The 24,053-nt window shown below is 34.1% G+C and overlaps 1 protein-coding gene across 2 annotated transcripts in view; it reads left to right on the forward strand.

Moving 5' to 3' along the window:
* LOC129229602 (uroporphyrinogen-III synthase-like) overlaps positions 1–24,053 on the forward strand; it is a 59,419-nt gene that overhangs the window by 34,160 nt on the left and 1,206 nt on the right. For both annotated transcript variants that reach the window (XM_054863938.1, XM_054863940.1), the window contains 2 exons: positions 19,943–20,014; positions 23,133–23,216. In XM_054863938.1, the coding sequence (XP_054719913.1) occupies positions 19,943–20,014; positions 23,133–23,216 (156 nt within the window). The remainder of the gene's footprint in view (positions 1–19,942; positions 20,015–23,132; positions 23,217–24,053) is intronic.

Raw genomic sequence — 24,053 nt, forward strand, 5'->3', positions numbered from 1 at the left:
TATAGTTTTCAGTCTATGAGATTAGTGATGGATTTCAATTTGTTATCTTTGATAAAATTGATACATATACAGCATATAGTATTTGTTCGTAAATATGTCGTGTGATGCGTGGAAGGCCATTTAAAAAAGAGTTACATTGGCGTTGCAACCTTTAAATTTTTAATTGTACAATGAATATTTTCTTTAATGCTGTTGAAATCAAAACTTACTGCAAAGAAACTATTATTTAAAATAAAAGAATACATACCAAATCTGAAGAATGAACTTGTTCCGAAATCGAAATTATATTTATTTCATAATACAAACTCAAGGCGTCTGGAGCCCATTTTAGAGAATCTCCCTATTATTTTTTCAATGCTTACTTCAATATCCCTGTGGACATGAAGTAAGCAAAGGCCTGTGAGACGTTTCTCATTCATCCTCGCTCTCAGCCATGTCCTGAGTCTTCTTAGAGTAGAAAACGTCCTTTTGGCTATAGACATGCTAACTGAAAATTTAACGATCCTTCATATTATGGTTTAAGTGCTAGGATTAAATATAGTTTAGAATAATTTATATCAATCGCGCTTGCTGGTGATGCATTTACTTCTTTTTAGAAGTTTTGAATATATATTAAAAAATTAATACTGAACCATAAATGAAAACATTAAAAACTTTTGACTTACTTACTACATCATAATTAGAGATTGTTTTTGTTGCTTAAAGTATTTTAGACTGAAACATCATCTTTCTGCTTCCAATGACAATGCACTTTTCAAAATTGTTCTGAATTTACCATAGCTTTAATATGTATATATAAAATTAAGCAAACAGAATTACAAATATAAATAACAAATGATGATAAAAAGGAAAATGCAAACAGCTATTAGGTAGGAATAGATAAAGAGTGAATCCAGAGCTCATCAGCCGTAGAGGATTCATTAATTATGGTCAAAAGACCAGAATTTTAACTATAAACTAGAAGAGAATGTTTAAGCTCCAGTACATGTAATATAGAGTAACAATGGGCAAACGCACCACTTGCTAAGCTAAAAACAATAAACTAGAGCTCAAACCTAAAACTAAAAGCAGGGGGTTTCGCCTTGACTAATTAGGAAAACAAGTTCCGATAATTAGCCTTCCACGGGACAGTACCTGCCTATAATAAAATTGTCTTACCTTGAAATCCACGTAACCAAAACCAAATCCATTGTTCAACCTGATAATAAACATTCCATTTGTCAACAAATGGTTGACCGATATCCGATATTTTCGATCAGCACTTTAATAGTAAATACATCCCCTGACCCGTATATTTTGTTAAATTTTTATTGTGGGGGGCCCCCTTTGTTGTGGAGGCCCCGGGGCAGTAGCCCTGCCTGCCCTCCCCTAAATTCGGCCCTGCTAGCAAGGCAATAGTAACAAATTCCTAAGTTGTGCTTTTCATCTCGTGAAAAGAAGAAATCGTTAAAGAAAAGAAACTTAAATCTATATTTAAATTAATGTGCAATCGTTAAATGTATTTTATTATTACAAACTTTTATTAACACATTTTCGTTTGTCTATTTGGATGGAATACTGAAACACGTAGTACGCCTATTAACAGGCTTAGTAAAAAAAAATATTTAAAAAACATTATTCTATATAAAAACAAAAAGTTCCGTCTAGAACTAAACGAGCCTATTTTCCTGTATACCAATACTACTTTCTAGTACTTGATCAAAAATAGCTAAAATCGCAAATTGTTTCAAACGTATTTTAAAAATATTTTAAGCCAATTTCTAGGAATAAAATTTTCTCACTCATCTAAAAAATTAGATGCGTAAAAAAAAATGAACAAATTAAATAGCAGCACCTTTTAAACAAAGCAGCTAATACACTTTTTCCATTAAAAATTTTTTTAAAACAGCTTTCAAGACGAAAGAATAATAATTGAATTGAAATTAATAATCTCATTAAGATAACTACATCATATCAAAAAAAAAAAGTTTATTTTTCCACTGCTGCCAAAAATAATTTTTTAACTGAATTAATGCACTTACCAAAATAAATAAAAACAATAAACTGTCAACTTAAAGAAATAATTTTCATTGTCAAAAAAAAAAAGGTCTGCGCATATCTTTATGTAGAAACATAAACGACTTCGAGTTTATCCGCCAAAAACTGAATACCTAAATTAAAACTTTAGCGTGAAAATAAAAACAAGTCATATCAACAATAATTATTTCACAGTTAAAACCATAGCTGTGGAGTCGGAGTTGGAGTCAATCTCATTATGGGATAAAGGAGTCGAATATCTAAGAATCGTAGTCAGTCATTTGTCCTCTGTGTATAAATTTTTGCCAAAGCTACGAAATCAGAGTTGAAGTCGGGGAGCCGGAGTCCGATTAATTGTCGGGCACAGGAGTCGGAGTCTGAAGTTTGACATCAAGAGCTATTTCCAACAAAATTTGTTTGAAATAAATCTGCCTTCAAGTACGAAATCTACATTGATTTTCAGTTTCCCCGTAGGTGCTAATGTTAAGGATTTGAACTGTTCAAAATTGAACTGAAAATTGTTCAAATCAAAAAATGAAATATAGGAATGAGGTGTCCTTGCCGAGATCTTTTTAACAAAAAAAAAATTGTTCGAATCGGACTATTCACTCAAAAGTTATTGGGGGGAGGGACAGACATACAGACATTTTCCCCATCTCAATACCCTACTTTTAATTTTTAGATATTTATTTAATCATTTTATTTAATTTTGATTTTTGTTTTTCGCGATATTTTAAAGATGCATTAAGCCTTCTTTCATGCTTTTTTCTTCTTTTCTGACTAGAAAAATACTCAAAAATTCTTATAAACAAATCTAAATAAACTCTCGAAAATACATGAAAATACTACTAAAACTAGATAAATAAATATTTCAAAACACGATAAAACGGCACTAAAACAATTAACGCATCAAAACAGAGTAATTATTTGAATCATTTAATTCTCAAAAACACTAATTATAAACAAATAAACCCTCAAAAATGCATTTAAAAAATTACTATAACTGGAAAAAAAAATCTACAAAACACGACAAAAAAGTCAGTGAAACAAATAATTAACCCATAAAAACGAGGTAATTAATAAATAAATCAACACTCAAAACACCATTTTCAACGGCATTAGGTTTGTAACAAAGTTATTCCCTTTTTTTCATCGGCAGAACGTAAGTAATAGCATCGAGACTTTGGGGCCAAAAAATTAGGCAACAGTTGGGGAATTAAAAAAAAAAACACTTAAAATTACCATAATTCTTAAACATATAAAACGGCATGGCTGCCAAAATACTGTCCTTCAAGCGGGGCATAATCCATTCGCATCTGAATGGCGAAAAATAAAAAAGCAATTTTAAATCATAAATTTAGAATTTATTCAAATGTTAGCCTTTATCAAATTCATTATTTTTATAAAATTATACTTGACAAAACATGGGGGGTCATGAAACATGAAACACTGCTTACCATTTTATGAGAAAAATTACATACAGAATGAAATAAATAAAACACTAAAAAGAAGTGGTACTCACAGCTTGCAGGGAATCCATAGATGTGACGAAGATTCCGGAAACTCATGTATTAAAATAAAAATAATAATTTAATGCATTAATGATTTGAAAAAACCACGAGGCAAACCACACTTCACAGCGGAGTAGTATTCCGAAAGGGGGGGGGGGAGATCCCGGAAAGACCGGTTCGCAGAGGATGAATAGACTAGCGGATCTTTACCACAGTGACTCTCTAGGAAGAGGGCTTAGCCCATTTGAACTATAGGTGGGGACAGAGAAGTTGAATGTGCTGTTGCAGTGGGAAATACGGATTTAGGATTCACTACATAGTCAAAGAATCGCAGTGAAAATTTCTGTAAAGCGAGTTCCTTCATTTTATCTTTATTCCTCTTTCCAGGAGAGACTTTTTTCCCCTAAATTGAATTCTGCTTCCTTTTTATGAGCACTTGTCAATTCGACAACACAAAAATTCCAAAAAATATAGATTAAAATAAAACTTTGTACGCAGTACAACGAAGTTTAATAATGTGCGAAAGCAAATTTGGATGATTTTTTTTTCTCATTCTCTGCAGAAACCAAACTGGTTTTAAAATGTTTAACAATTGACTTATTTTCAAAAAAAAAATTTATTAAAACGAATAATTTTAATTCTATAAGACTTAAAAATTCAATTTGGTCAAAGATTTGTTCAAATGTTAAAAACAAACTTCAAAAGTAATTCATGGAATAAAATACTAACTACAGTGGTCTTTTTCAGCCTATCACTAGTGTATGTTGGGGAAAATTAGTCGCTAAAATACATGTCATTTTCATGATTTTTTAAAAATTTATTAAATTGTTAAATGATTAGCTGGAGCACTAATGTCAAAGAATGTGACTTTATAAAGATGTACTATTTCGTAATTATTTAATTTGATTTTATAACCCCCCCCCCCCCCGTGTCCGTTTACCTTGTCGTGGTGGGGGGGGCTGCGGTGTGGTGAGTTCGGGGCGAGTTCTTGGGAGGAGTCGTGAACCCCCAGTTGCTCAAACAGAATATCGGCGGGAGGGGATTTTTCTCTCTTCCTTCCCTCATCACACTTACCAAATGCGGACGAAAACCCCTAAGCCAAGGCGTGTCAACCGTGCCGATGGCTGCGTGGTACCGGGGGTAGTCGGTGCCTCAAACGGGAGGCTTCAGGGATAGCAGGCGAACCCTGTCGTACGCAGCCTTACCTCTGTGTGGGGGGCTACACAGGGGCTAGACCCCATCTTTTCCCCCTAGTTCTCTGGTTCGTTTATGGATGAAAACTCAAAGAACACTTCTCCCCCTTGTGGGGAGCGTCAGAATGAATCGTATACCTCCGCAAAATTTTTCGTTATCAAAAGAAATGAAAACCTTACATTTACTGCTGTATCTCCTTTTCTAATCAACAAAGCTCTTGTAAATCTAATCGGCGAATTTAAATCAGTAAAAAAAACACGAACAGGCGAGCTTTTGGTAGAAATAAAAGATAATAAACAAGTTCAACTCATACTAGCTATTAAACAATTAGGTCCTTATCTTTGCACAGTTACAGCCCACTCTACATTAAACTTTTCTCGGGGAGTAATTTCAGAGCCAGACCTTCTATTCACACCAGAGAAGGAAATCCTAGATGAAATGAAGGACCAACACGTAAGTGGAGTGAAAAGGATCACTATTAAACGCAATGGCGTAATGCAGAATACGAAACATGTCATTCTGACCTTTAGTACGCCTATCCTCCCTTCACGTGTCAAAGCTGGATATCTCTCATGCCCTGTTAGACCATACATTGCTAACCCGCTACGGTGCTTTAAGTGCCAGCGCTTTGGGCATTCCAAGCTGTCATGCCGTGGCACAGAAACTTGTGCCAGATGTGCTGAGGCCAGCCACGATAGCAATGAATGCTCAAAGGAATTCAAATGTGTCAACTGCAAAGGAGATCACCCGTCCTACTCTAGAAAATGCCCTAAATGGCTCTCCGAAAAAGAAATACAGGTTATCAAAACTACTCAGAACATATACCCAGACGCACGAAAAATAGTTCAGTCTCGTACACCTCTATCTGGACTTCCATATGCTGCAGCAGTAAGAAAAGTATTCAATTCCACCGGTACACAAACAGATCCTCAAATCATTACAATAACCAGCACTAAATCAACTAACTCTCCTAAATCAAAAAATAAACAGCTCAATACTCCTAAGCCTCCACAAAAAAATAATAATGAAATTCAAGTACAAAGTACACAAATCCCAAGTACAAGTTACTCAACTAAATTAATTTCGAACAAACCAACTGATCAAAAACAAAAGAAAACTGTAGAAAAAAAGAAATTTATTCAAACGCGCGCAAAAATTGGGGTAGCCTCTAAACAGAGGCCCCCAAAATTTTATAATTTTAAAAAAGAGGACTTTTTACGTTCTAGTAAGAAAGTAAAATTAACTAAGTCCCAAATCGAAAAAACTCCAACAACCTCCTCCCCAAGAGGAGGACGAGGATGTCGATTTTGAAGATCTTCCGCCATCCGACGATGAAGGGTGGACGGACCATCCTCCTTCTTGAGTTACTTTTTCTTCTTCTGGCCGTTTCTCCTTCCTTTTCTCTTCATGACCCTGAGCATTCTTTCTTGGAATTGTCAGAGTTACTCGCATAATGTCACGGACATCAAAGGTCTTGTCGAATATCACCAACCGGCCATATTCTGTCTGCAAGAAACATTTCTGTCCCCGGTTGATAGACCGAGGTTGAAAGGTTTTGACATATACCGCAAGGACTGCTTGTCAGGCGACCGTCGTTGTGGAGGAGTGGCATTGCTAATCAACAATGATTATGCATCTAGCCAGCTCAATACCAATACATCCCTGCAAGCAGTAGGTGCGCGCGTTCACCTTCACTCGCTGTTCACAGTTTGCTCTATATATATTCCACCTTCTTACGACTTGAGAAGCGTGGAGTTGCAGACATTGGTTGATCAACTTCCTCCCCCATTTGTCATCTTGGGGGATTTTAATGGCCATAATCCTCTCTGGGGGAGTTCAGACTCTAACAGCAGAGGTCTAATTATTGAAAACTTTATTGAAGATAACGATCTATGTGTTCTTAACGACGGTGAGAATACCTATTTCCACCTTCCAACGCAAACCTACCATGCCATCGATCTTGCAATATCCTCACCTTCCTTTCTGCCACTTTGGGATTTCCAGGTGCAGGGTGGTCTCTACTCTAGTGGCCACTTTCCGATCAAAATAACATATACTGGACGCTGCAGCTATCAGCAGCATCAGCAAGGCTGTCTTCGCATTGATCGAGCTGATTGGGCAGCATTTACCCATTTGGCAGAAATAACATCGGAAGACGTGACTGACATTGATATTGATGTAGCGGTAAAGCGAGTAACCGACATTATCTTAAACGCAGCGAACGCTGCTATACCAAGAACCTCTAAAGGCAGGATCAAGTATCCTAAACCATGGTGGAACTCTGCTTGCCAAGAAGCTCGGAAGAAACAAAAAAAAAGCATGGAACACATTTCGTCGATACCCGACCACACAAAATCTTGTGACACTTAAACGAGCTCGTGCTGAAGCTCGTAGGATTCGACGGAAAAGCCAGCGGGACTCGTGGCAGGCCTATGTCAGCACAATCACGACGTCCACCCCGTCCAAGACTGTATGGGGTAAAATAAAAAAAATCGCTGGAAACTATAGCATATCTTGTGCTCCAATTCTGGAGAAAAATGGTCAACTTTTATCTGATCACAAAGAGGTAGCTGACTGCCTGGCGACTCACTTGGCTGAAGTCTCCAGCGCAAATAATTACTGTTCTAAGTTTTTTAGCTATTAAATCGCATAAAGAACGAAGAGTTCTTGATTTTAATTCAAACATTATTCATCAATACAACACAAAATTTACCTTTCATGAACTAAATATTGCTTTACAAAAATCAAGAAACACATCACCTGGCTCTGACGAAATACACAATAGCATGTTAAAAAATCTAAGCAGGTCTTCATTGGAAAATATTCTGCAGCTTTTCAATAGAATTTATTTTGAATACAGATTCCCAAAATCATGGAGTCAAGCAATAGTTATCCCTATCCTTAAACCAAATAAACAATCTGATAAACCTGAGAGCTATAGACCTATAGCTCTCACTAGTTGCCTATGTAAACTCATGGAACGGATGGTAAACGCCAGACTGATGCACATTCTAGAGTCACACCATCTCATATCCTCATATCAAAGTGGGTTTATCCGTGGCAGATGCACAATAGACAATCTAATTCTTCTCGAAACATCAGTAAGAGAAGCATTTCTTAAACGAAAACATCTTGTGAGCGTATTTTTCGATATTGAAAAAGCATACGACCGTACCTGGAGGTATGGGATCCTCAAAACCCTGCACGAGTATGGGTTGCGAGGTAATTTACCCATTTTTCTCTCCAATTTTCTGAAACATCGTTCTTTTCGTGTACGCGTCAAGTCTGTTCTGTCGGATACCTTCATTCAAGAAGAAGGAGTACCCCAGGGAAGTGTACTAAGCGTAACCCTATTTATTATAGCAATCAATAGCCTGATTGACCAATTGCCTCCCGCTGTAAAAGGTACCATCTTCGTGGATGATTTTCAAATTTCTTTCTCATCAACGAGCATGAGTATCGTTGAAAGACAACTTCAAATTGCAATCAATAAAGTAACCCAATGGGCGGAAGAAAATGGCTTCACTTTCTCTGCTCAAAAAACATTCTGTATCCACTTCTGCCGTAAAAGAGGCCTTCACCCTGACCCAAATCTCCTCCTCAATAATCAACCAATAGCTGTAAAAGATCAAGGAAAATTCCTTGGTCTCACACTTGACAATAAACTAAAATTTATACCGCATCAGAGCCGGCCTTAGCAGATGGGGGGCCCGATTGGAGAGATCTGGCGGGGCCCTTTACAAAACGGTGATACAAATTCGAGAAGTGCCGACTGATTTTTCTGATTTCGGGCAAGGATTTGAAACTGTCGCAATTGTCAGTCTTCCTACAAATTTCTATATCACATTAGATTTTTGCATTTCTTTTTTTTATTATTATTTGTATTAAAGAAATGGATGAATGAATGACCACAAAAATAAGTGTAAATTTTAAGAACGTAAGAAAGAAGCTCTGAGAATAATTTATGCTCAATCACATGTGTTTGGTGCACGAGAAAAGGGGGATGAGAAGAAGTGTGGGGGTTAGGGAACGGCGCCCCGGCTGCTGGTTTCTTGTTCCTTTTTTTTTTTTTTTTTTCGTGAAATTGGACAATATTGTTTGATTTTAACATGACTGATTAAATTGATTCCAAAAAATGTGGAATATGGCCTCCAAAACCGGGACGGATGGCCACCGTAGACTTTCTTCTTCCAATTCAAAGTTCGATTATCGTGAAATAACACTAGAAAAGTCCATTAAGGTTAGAATTTTATTTTCTTGGAATAAATCAATTCACCCATAAAAAATCATTTTTACATCGATGATTATTGTGCAACTTTGAGAAAATGAGAAGTGAGGGGACAATTCCCTTCATCATTGGAAGTGAGCGGGCGGTTGCCTCCCCCCCCCCTCTCGTACAAGCCGCCTACGCAATTTACAGCTTAGACAGAAAAAGAAAGTGCACCAAAATTTATCAGTTCTAAAAAAGGAATTTTGATTACATGCAAAAAATCAGTCGCCTTGGGATTGTCAGAATTGGAACGGAATTGCAGGGGAACGGAGGAGCTCTTTTTCTTGGGAAATTTTTCGAAATTGAAGTTTAAAAAAAGCAGTTTTGGTACGGAGACATGGGGTTGGGGGGGGGGGGCATTAGAGGTCAGATAAACAACCCATGGTCCCCGGAAAGAGTCTTCAAAGCTAACGTCTAAAATCGCAAATTTGGACAATTCTGTTTAAAAAGGAAAGGAGTAAGGCGGAAGGTTCCTCGCTTACCGAATTATTTTTAAAATTTATATAAGTTTTGATGAATTTTGGTAATGATAGGGAATTGAGGGGCTCCTCTCAGAATTTTATTTTCCGAAATTTTTGTCCCATGGTGATGTTGATGAAAATGGAAATGAGAAGAATTTGGTGAACTTCTATCGAGGGCTTTAAGGCGCAATTTTAGACTATCATTAGTGACGTTAGGGAATTCAGTGTCTCTTCGAAAATTTGTCGATATTGAAGTGTTAAAAACTCAATTTTAGGCTCTGTTTGGAAACGATGGAGGAAAAGGGAAGAGATACTTCCCTTATTTTTTTTTTTTTCGAATTTAAAATCAATTTTATGCTATCCATGAGAAAGAGGTGGTTCGAGAGTTCTCTCGTAGTAGTATTTTCTAAAACGAAAATTTTAAGCTATTGTTCTGATTCTAAAGAAAGGGGTCATTAGTTAGGAAAAAGGTTTCAGAGACCTTTACCAGATAGTATTTTGAAATTTAAATCTTAAAAACACTATTTTAGGCTGCATTTGGAGCAGGGGCGAGAGATGGGACACCTGTTGGCTCGAGCCCGAGCCTGAAGGGGGCCCAATGTTTTTTAAACTAGGGTTGAAATATAGGGGTAAACAATATGGAAGGGGGGCCCGGAAAAGTCATTTAGTCATTTGTGACGGCCCCAAAATTTCTGTGCACGCCCCTGCTTTGGAGACGTTAGAGGAGAAGAAGGGGAAGAGGGTGGTGAAATTTATGAATTTTCCTTCCTTGGAAATCCTTTAAAATTGAAACTGAAGGATGTAATTTTAGTCAGTTTTTTTGTAATAAAGTTGAGGTAAGGGTGAGCATTTGAGTAACCTCCTCCTGAATTTTTTGAAATTGAATTTTAAAAACGCATCTTCAGTCACGTTAGGAGATATATCAATGTTTGGTGTCTGCCCCAAGAAATTTTTTGGGCTTGAAGATTTAAAAACCTATTTCCAGGCTGTATGTAGAAACATTAGAAGATTAATGGCAATTTGCTTTATAGAATTGTTATGGAGATGTTTTACGCTAATAAAAGCACACAGTATTTGAAGTATATTTTGTTTGTTTAATTTTCAGAATCGCTCCTACGTTAGTGTTAATTGTGTATTAAAAAATTGTCATTGCTGCTGAGTTTTAAGAATTTTTTATCAACACAAATAAAGAAAGTAAAAAAATAATAAAAGTAAGTATATAAATTAAATAAATTAAAAAGATAGCTTTGGAGATTCCTGAAATTGCGGAGTCTCGGGGGTAAGTTTCCGCATTGCCAATGTGGTAGTAAGATCCTGGGATAGGGGCCCGTATTAATTGCTGATACTCATTAAAAATTTGTACTTTGGTTCCCCACTACCTAGTTCCTTTCTCTTGACCAAAAGTTATAGGGTACAGGGGGTACGGCCTTAGGATTTAAAAATGTGCGGGTACGGCCTTATGGATTTAAAAATGTTCAACTGGCTGTATGTTTTATTTTTTTCTTCTGGAAATTTATCTGATACTACTAGTTTCAGATAGGTTTCTAGGGACACATACTTGCTTACTTTATTAGGGATGCTAAAAGTCTCAGGGAACACCCCCTACTCCCTTAATCACACTTAAAGTAGCTCCATACCCCCAGCTTAAATATCAGTTAAGTATATTATGATTATTATCAGTTTAGTTCATTTGAACTTTTTATTTTCTTTATTTTCTTATTTATTTTTGCGAGGGAAAAAAAGTTTTTTATAGCGGGGCCCCTGCTGGCGCGGGGCCCCATTGGGCTCTTTTGCTCTAATCGGCTTAAGGCCGGCTCTGTACCGCATATACAAGAGTTAAAAAAGAAATGTTCATTAAAATTAAATATCCTTAAAGTCTTAGCGAACACTTCTTGGGGTGCTAATACTGAGTCTCTGTTAAGAATATACAGGGCTCTGATACGCTCAAAACTTGATTATGGATGTCAAATTTATGGTTCCGCTGCTAAAACCTATCTGAAAAGTCTGGATCCAATACATAATCAGGCACTGCGCATCTGCACAGGAGCCTTTCGAACTTCGCCTATCAACAGTCTTCATATCCTTGCACACGAAGAATCTCTAAACAATAGACGCCTCAAACTTTCTTTAAATTTTTACTTCAAAATAAAACCTTGCACTAATCACCCACTACATCTCCATATTTTTAACCCATGTGATGTTGCTTTATTTCTACACCGGCCTTCGATGACCCCAACATTTGGGATCCGAATGCGTCGGGTACTCTCAGACCTGCAGCTACCAGATTTTAAAACCGTCAACACAATAAACCTAATTGAACCATGGTGCGAAGTCATACCTTCTATAATCAATGATTTTTCAAAATTCCCAAAACAAACTACTGCAGATACAGTTTATCAACAAGTCTTTAATGAGATCAAAAGCAAGTATTCTGGTTACAAACACATTTTTACTGATGGATCAAAAGCAAACAATCGCGTCGGCTTTTCTACAATAATTAATGATCAAGTTACGGCTGAAAAACTAAACACATCTTGCTCGGTATTTACGGCAGAAATAAAAGCTATATTTTCATCGCTACAATCAATAACCCAATCCGTTTACAAAAAGTGGGTGGTATTCACTGACTCCAAGAGTTCAGTGGAAGCCATCACTCACTGCAATAATAATAGCCATCCTATAGTCATCCAGTCATATATCTTTTATACAAAAACCTTATGCAAAATAATTTTGAAATTACCTTTTGTTGGATCCCTGGTCATGTGGGTATTGCAGGCAATGAGGCAGCCGATTCAGCTGCCAGAGCTGCAAGTATCCTGGTCGATACTAGTGTCCCTTTCGATGATATCAAAAACGCCATCGTTGTAAGCCTCAACACGTATTGGCAGGGGACGTGGAATTCAGAAATCGAAAATAATTTACATTCAATCCAGCCCTCCACTAGAGGTTTCGGATCATTAAATATCACCAGGAGAGAACAGGTCTTATTGGCTCGACTTCGCATTGGACATACCAGATTTACTCATAGATATCTCTTATGTCATGAACCAGTTCCAACATGCATTACATGTGATGTAAATCAGACAGTGTTGCACATTTTATGCAACTGCCCAAATTTTAATCTAAGTCGCTATAAATATTTTAATAATTTTAACCCATCCTTGAAGGAGTTGCTGGGGGAGCCACCTCATCGCAATTTGTACTCCTTCCTCCAGGAGATTGGATTCTCCTTTTTAATTTAGTGTTTGTCTGGTCATTATGTGATTTCGTCCTACCTTTGTTTTTCAAGATATTTTTTCGCCCATTTTGTCTTTATCTTCGAATTGTTTAAATGTTTTTATCGGTTGCACTTTTTAATATTGGCACTTGAAGTTTTATGCTTTCTCCTTCAAAATATGCTTCTATTTACTATATTCTTTAATAAAAAATAAATAGCATATAATAAAATATGGTTTGGCGCAGTATAGCCCTCAAGGGCTCTTGCGCCATAAAAATGAAATAAATCAATCAATCAATTGATTTTATAAATATTTTAACTGAATACAATTTTTCAAAATAAAAGAAAGATACAAAAATTTATTGAATTAAATTTTAACATTTTTGCTTCGAGATGCAATTTTTAATAATGAAATCATCATGAAGTGAATTAAGGATTAAGGTAACAAATTCTATTGGTTTTGTTACTTCATATTCCAGGGTGCACTGTACCTACCACTATATGTGTGGCTCAACCAATATTTTTGATTTTTTCATTCAGACCAGAAGCTGAGCAATTCCTGGTACAGCGCCTCCCAGAAAGGCACTCATTCACTTGGAGGACTTTGTGACCACAATCAGTGATGTTCCCATCTGTTTTTATGAGAGTATACTCCCAGTAATCCATCACGCACAATATGTATTTGCGATCATATACATAATATGTCATTATATGAAAATTGTTGAAGCTTGCGGGTATATGCTATACGTCTAAAAAATATTTGAGAGTATACGACGTATAGGGAGTATACCCCATGGGAACTCCACTGACCGCAACACATATTTAATGTGCCCTGGTCACCATTAACTACCACAGAGGATCTTCAAGTGACTGGGATCGAGCGCAGGCAGGGCCGGATTTGGATGTGTAGAGGCACCAGGGCAACGAAGGAGTTGAGCCCCCCCCCCCCCTGATATATCGATAGCAATATTGTTTTTGTGCAAGCATTCTTTGTAGAAATATAAAAAAAAAAAGGATATTTTGAAAACATTTAATTGTGGGGGGCCTTTTTGTTGTGGAGGCCCCGGGGCAGTAGCCCCACCTGCCCTCCCCTAAATCCAGCCCTGAGCGCGGGACCTTTCAGTTACGAGTCTGATGCCTTATTGATCAGGCAGCCATGGCCCTGTAGTTTTGTTACTGCAATATACTGTAAAATAAATCCATTTCTGTCTTTTAAAGACATGTATATGTTGTGAGTAAAACGACAAATAACATGTATACGTACAAATAAAGAATTAAAAATGAGTTAAAAACTCAGCAAACAGCTGTTTAGGGGCTGTCAAATGCAAGCCCCTTCTTCAGTGCATAAAAGAAGAACAAAAAGCCTACAACAATGTAGACAGACCGACAAATGAACGAAAAATGGAAGAATGCAAAGAAAATAGACATGGAAACCGGAAACATTGCATCACAGAACAGCAGCGACACCTATAGTGCGGGAAAACGTCACCTCCAGAAAAAAGTTTTTAAAGATAAGATTTCCAAACACCAAAGAACGGGGGAGTACTCGACAAATCATTAACTACTGAAGCAGAATTTTTCCAAATGTAATAGGATTTCCAAAAATCTAAATCATTCCATAGTACAAAGTTTTCGACTGCTTTTTTACAAATGTATATGTTATTTTTAAAAGATACAGTAAAAAACTGGATGACCTGTTCAAAGCATTCGTGCTCAAAATTTATAGCCAATAATATTATATATGTAAAAAAACAACATAGAAAATTACTAGACTCCATAACTCACAAACTCAATAATCTGTCATAGTGCTGTATGCTTAATGAATTTAGCTGTATAAGAACTGTAGGCAGCATCAAAAGGAGCCAAAAACGTGAAGAGAATTCCTGCTGCATTAAATTTAACGCCCAAGATGTTATACCCAAAATACTTAACTTAAATATGCTATAAAAGCAGGTCACTTAATCTATTTGGTTCAAAGCCTCATTTCTAGTTCCGCGTGAAGTTGATAGGTTGCTTTGCAAGTTTCAATAACAGTTCTCGATTTGTAACATTGAGCGTAACGTGCTGCATGGATCAGTTCCCGGGCCTTACTTTTTGAACCGATTTCATATATCTTTGAAGTAGATGTACAAATAATTGAAACTAAACTTAAAATGTACAAACAGCCTGAATTTATTTAAAAATGCTAAACATTTATATAACATTGGGAAAACAAGTGTTGGCTGTTTTTGACTGAATGATAATTGGAAGAAGGGGGAGAATAAATTACAAGTACAATTGAGAGCAAAATCTGAAAGCACAAAAATCTCTCAGAAAAGAAACAAAGGTATGAAATGAAAATCATTTAAATATTTTTAAGCACCTAGTAATCAACATTTAAAATTAGTATGAACATGCAAATTTACTGAAAAACTGAAACAGATTACATTTTTTACAAAAAGAAATACATATATATATATATATATATATATATATATATATATATATATATATATATATATATATATATATATATATATATATATATATATATATATATAAACAATATGCAAGTCAAACACCAAATATTAAAAAAATTATACAAAGAATAATGATGAATATTGTTTATATTTACTTCGCTTATTAGTTTCGCTGCCTTGTGCATCTATGGGCTTTTGGTGTGGTCTTTTCAATATTTTTCACTTTTATTATAATTATTATACATACATATATATATTTATTTATTTATTTATTTATTATATTTTTCCACACTACAAAATTTGGTTAACAAAAAAATTATTTGATAAATATCATTCTGCATAAGTTTCTTATCAATGCATTTTTTATAGCTTATATTTAAATACTCTTATAATAATAACAATACATTTAAATACATGATGTTTCAGTCAAATTAATACAGGAAATGAAAGCTTAAAATTAATTTTCCACAAAAATAAATTGAGAAATAATGCGGGCCAGTTATTGTACAATGGAAGACCATAATTTTAACAGTGTTTATGATGTATGATACAGTTGAAAAAGCCATAGAACTAACATGGACCAGGCAGAGACTTTTCTAATAAAAGATAATATAGCAATGTTAAACGTTTATCATCTTAACATAATGAGCATAAGACAAAATCAGGATGAACTCAGAATAATAATTGAAAATATGTACATAGATATCTTTTATTAAGTTGAATATGTGTTGAGGAATATAAAATTGAAAAATACAACATTTAGGGATATAACAAATTTTATAACACGAGAAATAAATCTGGGGGGGAGTCATAGCTTATATTAAAGCAAAATATTATTTTACTGATCAGTGATCAGAGTAATGACTACTGCTGAATCAATGTACTTATTTTATTCAGTACTAGATCTTTAACAACATAAAAACATTTTTATATACAAGGATATTGAATATTGCATGAATGATACTCTACAGAACAGCACTTACAAATGATTTTTTTGACATTACACTATGGGTTTTAATCAATATGCAGATGTAATGACCTGAGCTCAACTTGCATTGATCATGTTTTTTATGAATGTAAATTTATTAGAGATGGCAATAATAATTGCTAAAACAACAATAACCAATCAATATTTAGCGTTTGTACAAATTGAAAACAAAAATTTGTTGGAAAGACACAGTCTGAGTAGCAAACAAAGGATTAAATCATGTATTGATTATAATGACTTGGAATAGAATATTAAAGAAATGGACTTCTCGGGCTTAGATAAAACATGTTGATAAATGAGGTCTATAAAATTTTTGACTCGACGGAATCACAAGTAAAGTATACTTAAGATTGTTGCTAAACATCATAATGAAATTCTGACAAAAATTATCAATACTAGCCTCCAAAGAGGTGAATTTATAGAAAAACTTGAAAAAGCTGAAATAGTTACCCACACAAAAATCAGGAAATACAAATAACTATAATAATTACAGATCTATTTCTGTATTGCCAATTTTTGGGAAAATGTTCTGGTTCTCAATCGATGAACATGGAAAACTATGCATTTTTTCATTATGTATAATATGGGTTTAGGCAACAGAAATAATGAAAGAGCTGCATTGAAATTTGCAGGTGAAAAAAATGTGTGCATAAATGAAAAATGCATAAATGATTTCAGCAGCAGTTTTTAACCAACATAAAGCATTTGACAGTGTGAACGTACAGGTTTTAATAAATAAGATGTACAATACTGGAACATCATTCAATGGATAATGTCCTATCTAACATACAGGAAACAAGCAACAAAATTAAATAATTGTATAAGCAAATAAAAAACAACAAAACTGGAAGTCTCTCGGGGATCAACATCAGGTCATTTACTTTATAAAAATATATAATAATGAAAAGTCATAAATTAAATAATATGGTACAATTACTCTGTGTGCATATGATGTTGCATTAACATTTTGTGCAAAATAGAACTTAATTTAATTGGCTTAAATAACTGGTTGGCTAAAAATGTAATCACCAAATATAAGTAAAACAAAATATATTAAGTATATATTATTAAATATTATTTTAAAAATATATTATTTTATGAGAACCAGAGGTACTTTTTCATTAAGAATTTGCCAAAAGGATTATTTATTCTTATTCTTCTTTTTAATGGTAAATTTTCTTTGATGGTTGATTACTTTATTTACAGGTGAATTTTTTATTTTGTGAGACACAGCTGGTAACAAACGCTTAGATGACACTGTTTGTAAATAAATCTCTAAATTTTTAGTGAGCTCAGCTGCACCATCCAAGTCTTCCAGTGTTTCTAATGCTTGTATTTGATTTGTCACATTTTGTAATCTTAAAGCTAAGGAAGCTTTTTGAGCACTGATGTCGGTTCTCGGTTTTTTTCTCACTTGGTTAATGATCAACGACTTTTCTAGTGACTGCAGCTCTTTATGTTCATTCACATCAATGACAAGTTCTTCTTCACTAAGATTAACAGATGCAGAGGATTTATTAACAGCATTATCACTCTTGGTAGAACAGTTAACTTTTTGCAAAGGAAATGGATGTGCTTGCATATAACATATCTAATGTTATAATCTACACATGTGCAAGTTACTGCATGTATGCAAATGTTGCAAAGTGAGCACATGATATCGCATTAGCAAGCTTTATTAGCAATGCGAATATCGTATGTGAAGATGGATGAACCGTCAACTTTGGCCACTGTCCATTTCTCTTCAGCAACCTCGTAGATGGAGTAGACATTTTCATATAATTCTTGGCCAACAATATGCCTTTTTCTAATTAAACTGACTCAGTGAGTCAACTTGCCTCTTTCTATTGCAGTAATCCGACCCAAGAGTTTCTTTGTAACAGCATTCATAACAACATGTATTGCTTTATCCAACCTTTTCATCACAGTTCCACCTGTTTCTTCATATTTAAGTTGGCGATGCCATCTCTCAAGTTTCTGTTTGTGTTTACTCCCAATCCAGCTCTGTGACAATATGCCCACTTTTCCTTTCAGTTGCAGTAATGCTCTTCAAAATATTTCAAAAAAGCAGCTTCTGCTCTATATTTCACTGCAAATTTGCTCAGATACTGTTCGAAAGTTCCAACATCTAACTCATGCAAAAACTTTTTCATACCATCTTTCATTTCGCTTCTAGTAGTTTCATTTTTAACTTTAGCTTTTAAATTCAAGTTCCAATTTCTTAAAACATGCCATGCACATGCTGTTTTTATATTGTTAGACTTCGAGGAATAATATATTAGGCCTTTTTTATATTCAGCTCTAAAAAAGTATTTAACTTATTTTGAAACTTTCTCGCGTATCCATGGCCCCCTCTCGTTTTCCTTATTGTTCGACTTTGTATGCATTATAATGGAATTTTTTTTTGCATTTTTGCTCAAAAAATGGTTTTAAACTATTCTTGAAATTTTCTCGGGAGGGGGGGGGGGCATGGGCTCGGGTGGCCATGGCCCCCCTCTAATTGTTTACCTTATTGTTAAACTTTGCATGCATTATAAGGAAAAGTTTTTGCATTTTTGCTCAAAAAAGGGGTTTTTAACTATTCTTGAAATTTTCTCGGGGGGGGGGGGGCATGTCCCCCCTGGATCCACCCATGCCGCCAACCAAAAGAGCATAATTTCCTCTCACATCCAGCCCTTTTTATTGGTGGCAATTATCACTCCTTTGGGGAAGTTTCCCTTGGGGATGGTTTTTCTTTTTAAAATAGTTAAAGGAGTTCTTTCTTTGATCTTTTTTTGGCCCTTACCGACAGTCTTTTCCATTTCATAATAAAATGGAAGCATGAATCAGAACCCCCGATAAAGTTCACAATACCCATCCTGGCTGCAATAAGCTTTGCCTGAATCCTTCTTCTTACGGTAGACACAGGGAATCCTTTTTCTCTCTGTTGGCCTAGAGCCATTATTTTTTTGTTCTTGGAGAAAATTCCTAAAGTTTTAGAAGGTTTATAAAAGTTTCCAAAACTTATTTCCTTCTTTTTTTCAGCTTAGCTCTTTTTTTAAACTTAGAATGTCATTCTGTTATTTTACCGGCGCACGAATCGTTTCTCAGAGTCAATATTCCCTGCATGCGTTTGTTGACCCGCCAGGATGATGTGTCACGGCCAAGGCGGAATCCTATGGAAGTGCTCTCTACTGCACAGAGATGGGAGTTTAATCAAAGCGAACCTGCTTTAAGGTGCAATATGAGAACTCTTCTATTAGCGTTTGAATGGATTTAGTTTTTGCAAACGTGAAAATCATTTATATTGAAGGGTGAGGGAAATTTTTCTCCAGATACGCCGCCCCGGCAGATACGGCGCAGGTGTTAAACTTTAAAACGTATAAGCCATGGCTTATCTACCCGAAACTATGTTAAGAGAAGGAAACCTCTTTTTTGCACTCTTTGGTTCTACACCCCTTTCTTCAGAAGCAAACTGCACCCACAGCAGAAGCTATCCTATACTACAAATCAATCCTATGCCTACAACAAAGCTACCTTTAAAAAGAAATTGCCCACGTTGGCGATGATTGACTAGTCCCACAGATAACTGACACAGAGTTCTATTTACTGTTTTCACCTATCAATTTTCCCGTGCTTTTTGTTATTATTCACATTTAGAAAGAAAGAGAATGTTAATCAAAGCTGATTGTGACGTTGCTTGAAGCAAACTTTTCGCTGTTCATTTGTTACCTGTAGTAATACATGTTTGCAAAATTACTATATACAAGCCTCTTAGTAATCAAGAACCCACTTTTGAAAGACAGAAATGTAAGCTTTGGAACTTACCGTGTTCTTCTCATTTTAGAAAATTTGCTGGATTTGGATACTCGAGGGAAAGAGGCTGGTAGCAGTGAAAAGCTGTGTAATATCATTTTAGGTGAGTAACACTCTTATGTTGTTGGATCAATTCTTAAGAGGTTGATTCCAGCGGTAACAGAAGGATAGTTTGTACAAAAAAATTGATGTATTTCTATGTGTGAGCATATTAAAATACATATTTTTTCAGAAACTGATGCGTAGACTTTTATACACTTATAGTAAGTTGCTAAAAAAGCCAAATCTGGGAGTTTTTTGGTAACTTTTTTAAAAAATCAAATTTTAAAAACGGTAACAAAAGGACATTTTTGGGACATGATTTTCACTCTATCATGTTCTCCCCGAAAGTTTAGCTAAACTATAAAAGGGAAAATTCTATAAAAATTAGAGCACATACAGGAGTGTTCAGTAAGCACAATTTCAGCTCTAGTTTAAAAATATATTTATTTTAAGTGTACGAATTATGTATTTGTTAAGAGTAACGGAAGGACAAGAAGTCCAAAACTATTAAACTTGATAAATTTCAACTTACAAACATTTCTTTAGCTAATACAGCAGTTTGAAACAATGATATATAATGCTTGAGCCATCTGTTACAATTCTGATTTCTTAAAATACCCAATAACTTTATCAGAATCCGTAGAACATTTATATTCTTTCTCGGGGAACACAAAGATCATTCCGATATTATTATGCATTCTCAAACGAGATATTTCTATTCCTTAATCTTCTATACGAAGCACCTGTCCAACATTGCTCTTTGTTAATTTCTTTCTCTTCCATTCAACTAATAAAACTTGTCCCAACGTTAATGAATTCTTAGGCATATTCTCATGATTTGATGGTTTTGATTTAGCTGTTTCTTCATTTTTAACATTATTTATAACTCTCTCCTTCGATTTGTTGAAGTAGTCACTATATTCAACAATGTAACTTGTAACAGGGTTTAAATAGTGTATATTTTGTGTGTCAGGATGACAATGAACTTTTCTCCATCTTTTTGAAAGTTGATCTTTGAATTTACTGATTTCTTCACTGTACGTTTAACAGTTAAACCAATGGTCTCAACAATCCTTTCCTGTGACTTGTGGCAACAAATCTGACTCTACTGTACATTGAAAAAACTTAAATTACATTTACAAGTGGTTTGCATCACTTTGTATTAAAAGTAAAACATTTTTTTATCTTTAGGCAGGAACACCTTTTCAATTCCGAGTGCTCATACAGAGTGGCGACAAATCAGGAAAAAGTCAGGGAATTTCGAAAAAATAACAAAAAATTAGGAAAAATTGATTTTATGCAGAAATTTTTTTTTTTTTTTGCGTTGCAAAATTAAGTACTCTAATTCCCTAAGCATTTTTTCCGCCAATTATCTGAAAAAACAAAACAAAGTAAATTTAATGAGGTGCGATTATACACTGCCACATATTTGTACATCTTTTTTCCTCAACGCCAAAGTATTGAATCTTACTTATTAACCATAGGATGAACTTTCTTAGATTGCTTCAGTATCTGTTAGGTTGTTTATTTTACCTAGCTGGAAATTTCCTTTTACTCTTTCAATGCTACGTAAAATAAACAACCTTACAGGCAAAGAGGAAGCATTCGTTAATGCCTTAGCTCCTTTGCCTTTATTCCACTGTCTCGAAGTAATTAGTGTACTGTAATCAGGATTTCAAGAAGAAATCTTTGGTTTTTGAATTAATACTGATAAAAGCTTAAAAGTTATTACTTCTTTGCATTTTAAATTTAATTGCTAAAATTGAACTTTCAATAAAAAAAAACTTTGTTTTTTGCCATTATACTATTTGTTGTTGTTGCAGATTATAAAGGTTTTCTTTTTTTTAGACTTAAATGATTCTTTTATTTTATAACCAATTTGTATTCTTTTATATATTTTGAAATTAAGTAATTGCTTTTTTTTCTGTTTTTTTTTTCTTGCACTTCTAAGTTTGTTACAAAAGCAATTTAAGATTTCTTTTCGTTACATACTGAAATCATTTGAAATAGAGTTCGCTTGTGTACTTAAGTAAATATTTATATTTTTTTATTGTTAAAATGCTGTATTCATTCATTAAAACCTATGTTCTTGATTAGAGAAAAGCTCCGTATGAATGGATGTCAAATGGGTTTCATCTGTTTTTCATAAATATGTCAATTAGTTATATAAGAATAACTACATTACTTCTATTCTTTTACTATTACTTGTTATTCTTGCAACCATTATTATGCTGTTTGAAAATGTAGTTCAAAATAATTTCAATTACTTTTTAGTTCTATCATAAATACACATAAGTTTTTAAGAGTGATTTTAATAGTTTCTTAAAAATCTTATGCTAAGTGGTTTCTGGAAGAAAAGTTTTTTTATTTTAATTTTTTATAATCTTTCCATGTAGAAAAATTTAATATACTGTTTTGTAGGGTTTTTTTTTCCAAAAATTGACTTTGTTTTTTTTTTTTAATTTTATTAAAAAAGTAGCATTTTTAAAGAATATAGATCTTTAGTTCAACAACTTTACACAACTTAAAACGTTTAAAATACTGCATTTTATACTAACATACAATGGATTTCAAGTAGAGCAAAGAAAGGAAATTATCGTTGGTAATGTAAACCACGGAAATTTGGTGAACTTAATCAGGGAAAAGTCAGGGAACTTTTTTCACAGTTCCTGTCGCCACCCTGTCATATAAACATGACACAATTGTTTTATTTAAAATTCTTTTTTTTTTTTTTTTTTTGCACCTAAACCTCAAATGTGATTTCTGTTATGCTTGTTCATTGGTTTTTTATTCTCTACTTTTGTAGGCCGTCATTTATATGAATCACATTTGTTCTAAACAGTTTTGACCCCATAAAGCGGCTCATTTAGTAAAATTGAATTTTGTTCTGATTTTGACAATTTGCTTTATTAAAGCCATTGATCCAAATAACCAGCGTCCGTTGCATTAAAAATGTGACTGCAATGAAAATAGTTAAAAATATAATGCTTTTGATATTGTTTAAAATATTATGTATTTTTATAAATGCAACATAATATAAATCTAAAATACTTGAATTTTCTTTAAAAAAATATAAAAATGACTTAGATCTCTAACTCTGGTATTAATAAATTGACATAGTTATTTTTATAGTATTGCACTTATAATTTTTGAGTCATTATATTGTCTTGTTTTATTAGGTTCTGATCCTGTTACTAAGCCTTTCCTTTTTCCTTGTAGCAATATAAGAAAAGACACGATTCCGGAAGTTTTAAAGCAGAATGGTAAATTTCAAATTGACTTTTAATGTTATAGCTGTTAAAGATAATTAGTGTAATATGTCTGTTTAAACTTCCTTGCTGTTCAATGTGTTGCTAAGTAGAATTGTGAGAAATTTCTACTATAATGGTTTTTTTGAAGTACTTTATTAGTTAACATAATAGCTAGTCTTCTATTAGAAGAAAAGCTTTCAAATTGTTTAAAAATGGCAAATCCACTACCTCTAAAAGATTTTTACTATATTTAGTCTTTTTGAGCCCATAGGCACGTTAGATACTCAGAGAACTAGGAGCACATAGAACATATGATAAGGAATTACGTACAAAAAAATGTATTTTATTCGGAAATGATTAATTTCTTATGCTATACATAATTATTTGTTTAAAGCTCGAAAAGCAACTTGATGGTTTCTTAATAAATAAGTTGAAAAAACACATATTTATTTTCAATGAAAACTTAACTGGATGCATTCTGATTTTATTACATGAAAATGTTCAGTACAGATAATTTAAAAGTCATTTTGAACAAGATTCGGGTTTTCTGTCCTTTTTTTTATGGACAAGTATATATGCTTGAAGGAAATTCTGCTTTTCCAGGTGGGAAAGTATTTGGAAAAGTTACTTTGATAAATGTTATATCATCATAATCTATATATTGTTGCTTGAAAAGAATAGTGACACAACTCAAAAAATACTGAAAAAGAGAGTTTTAATTGATAATCCTTTTAAAAAATTGGTCTTTTGTGTGAGTAGATAACAGAGTTGCCGGTGGATACAACTTTGATTAAAATTCATTGGAACCCTAAAATGCTAGCACAAAAACTGCATGAAATAAACAAAAAG

The sequence above is a fragment of the Uloborus diversus genome, chromosome 9 (genome assembly GCF_026930045.1).
Source record: "Uloborus diversus isolate 005 chromosome 9, Udiv.v.3.1, whole genome shotgun sequence".
NCBI classification, from domain to species: domain Eukaryota; kingdom Metazoa; phylum Arthropoda; class Arachnida; order Araneae; family Uloboridae; genus Uloborus; species Uloborus diversus.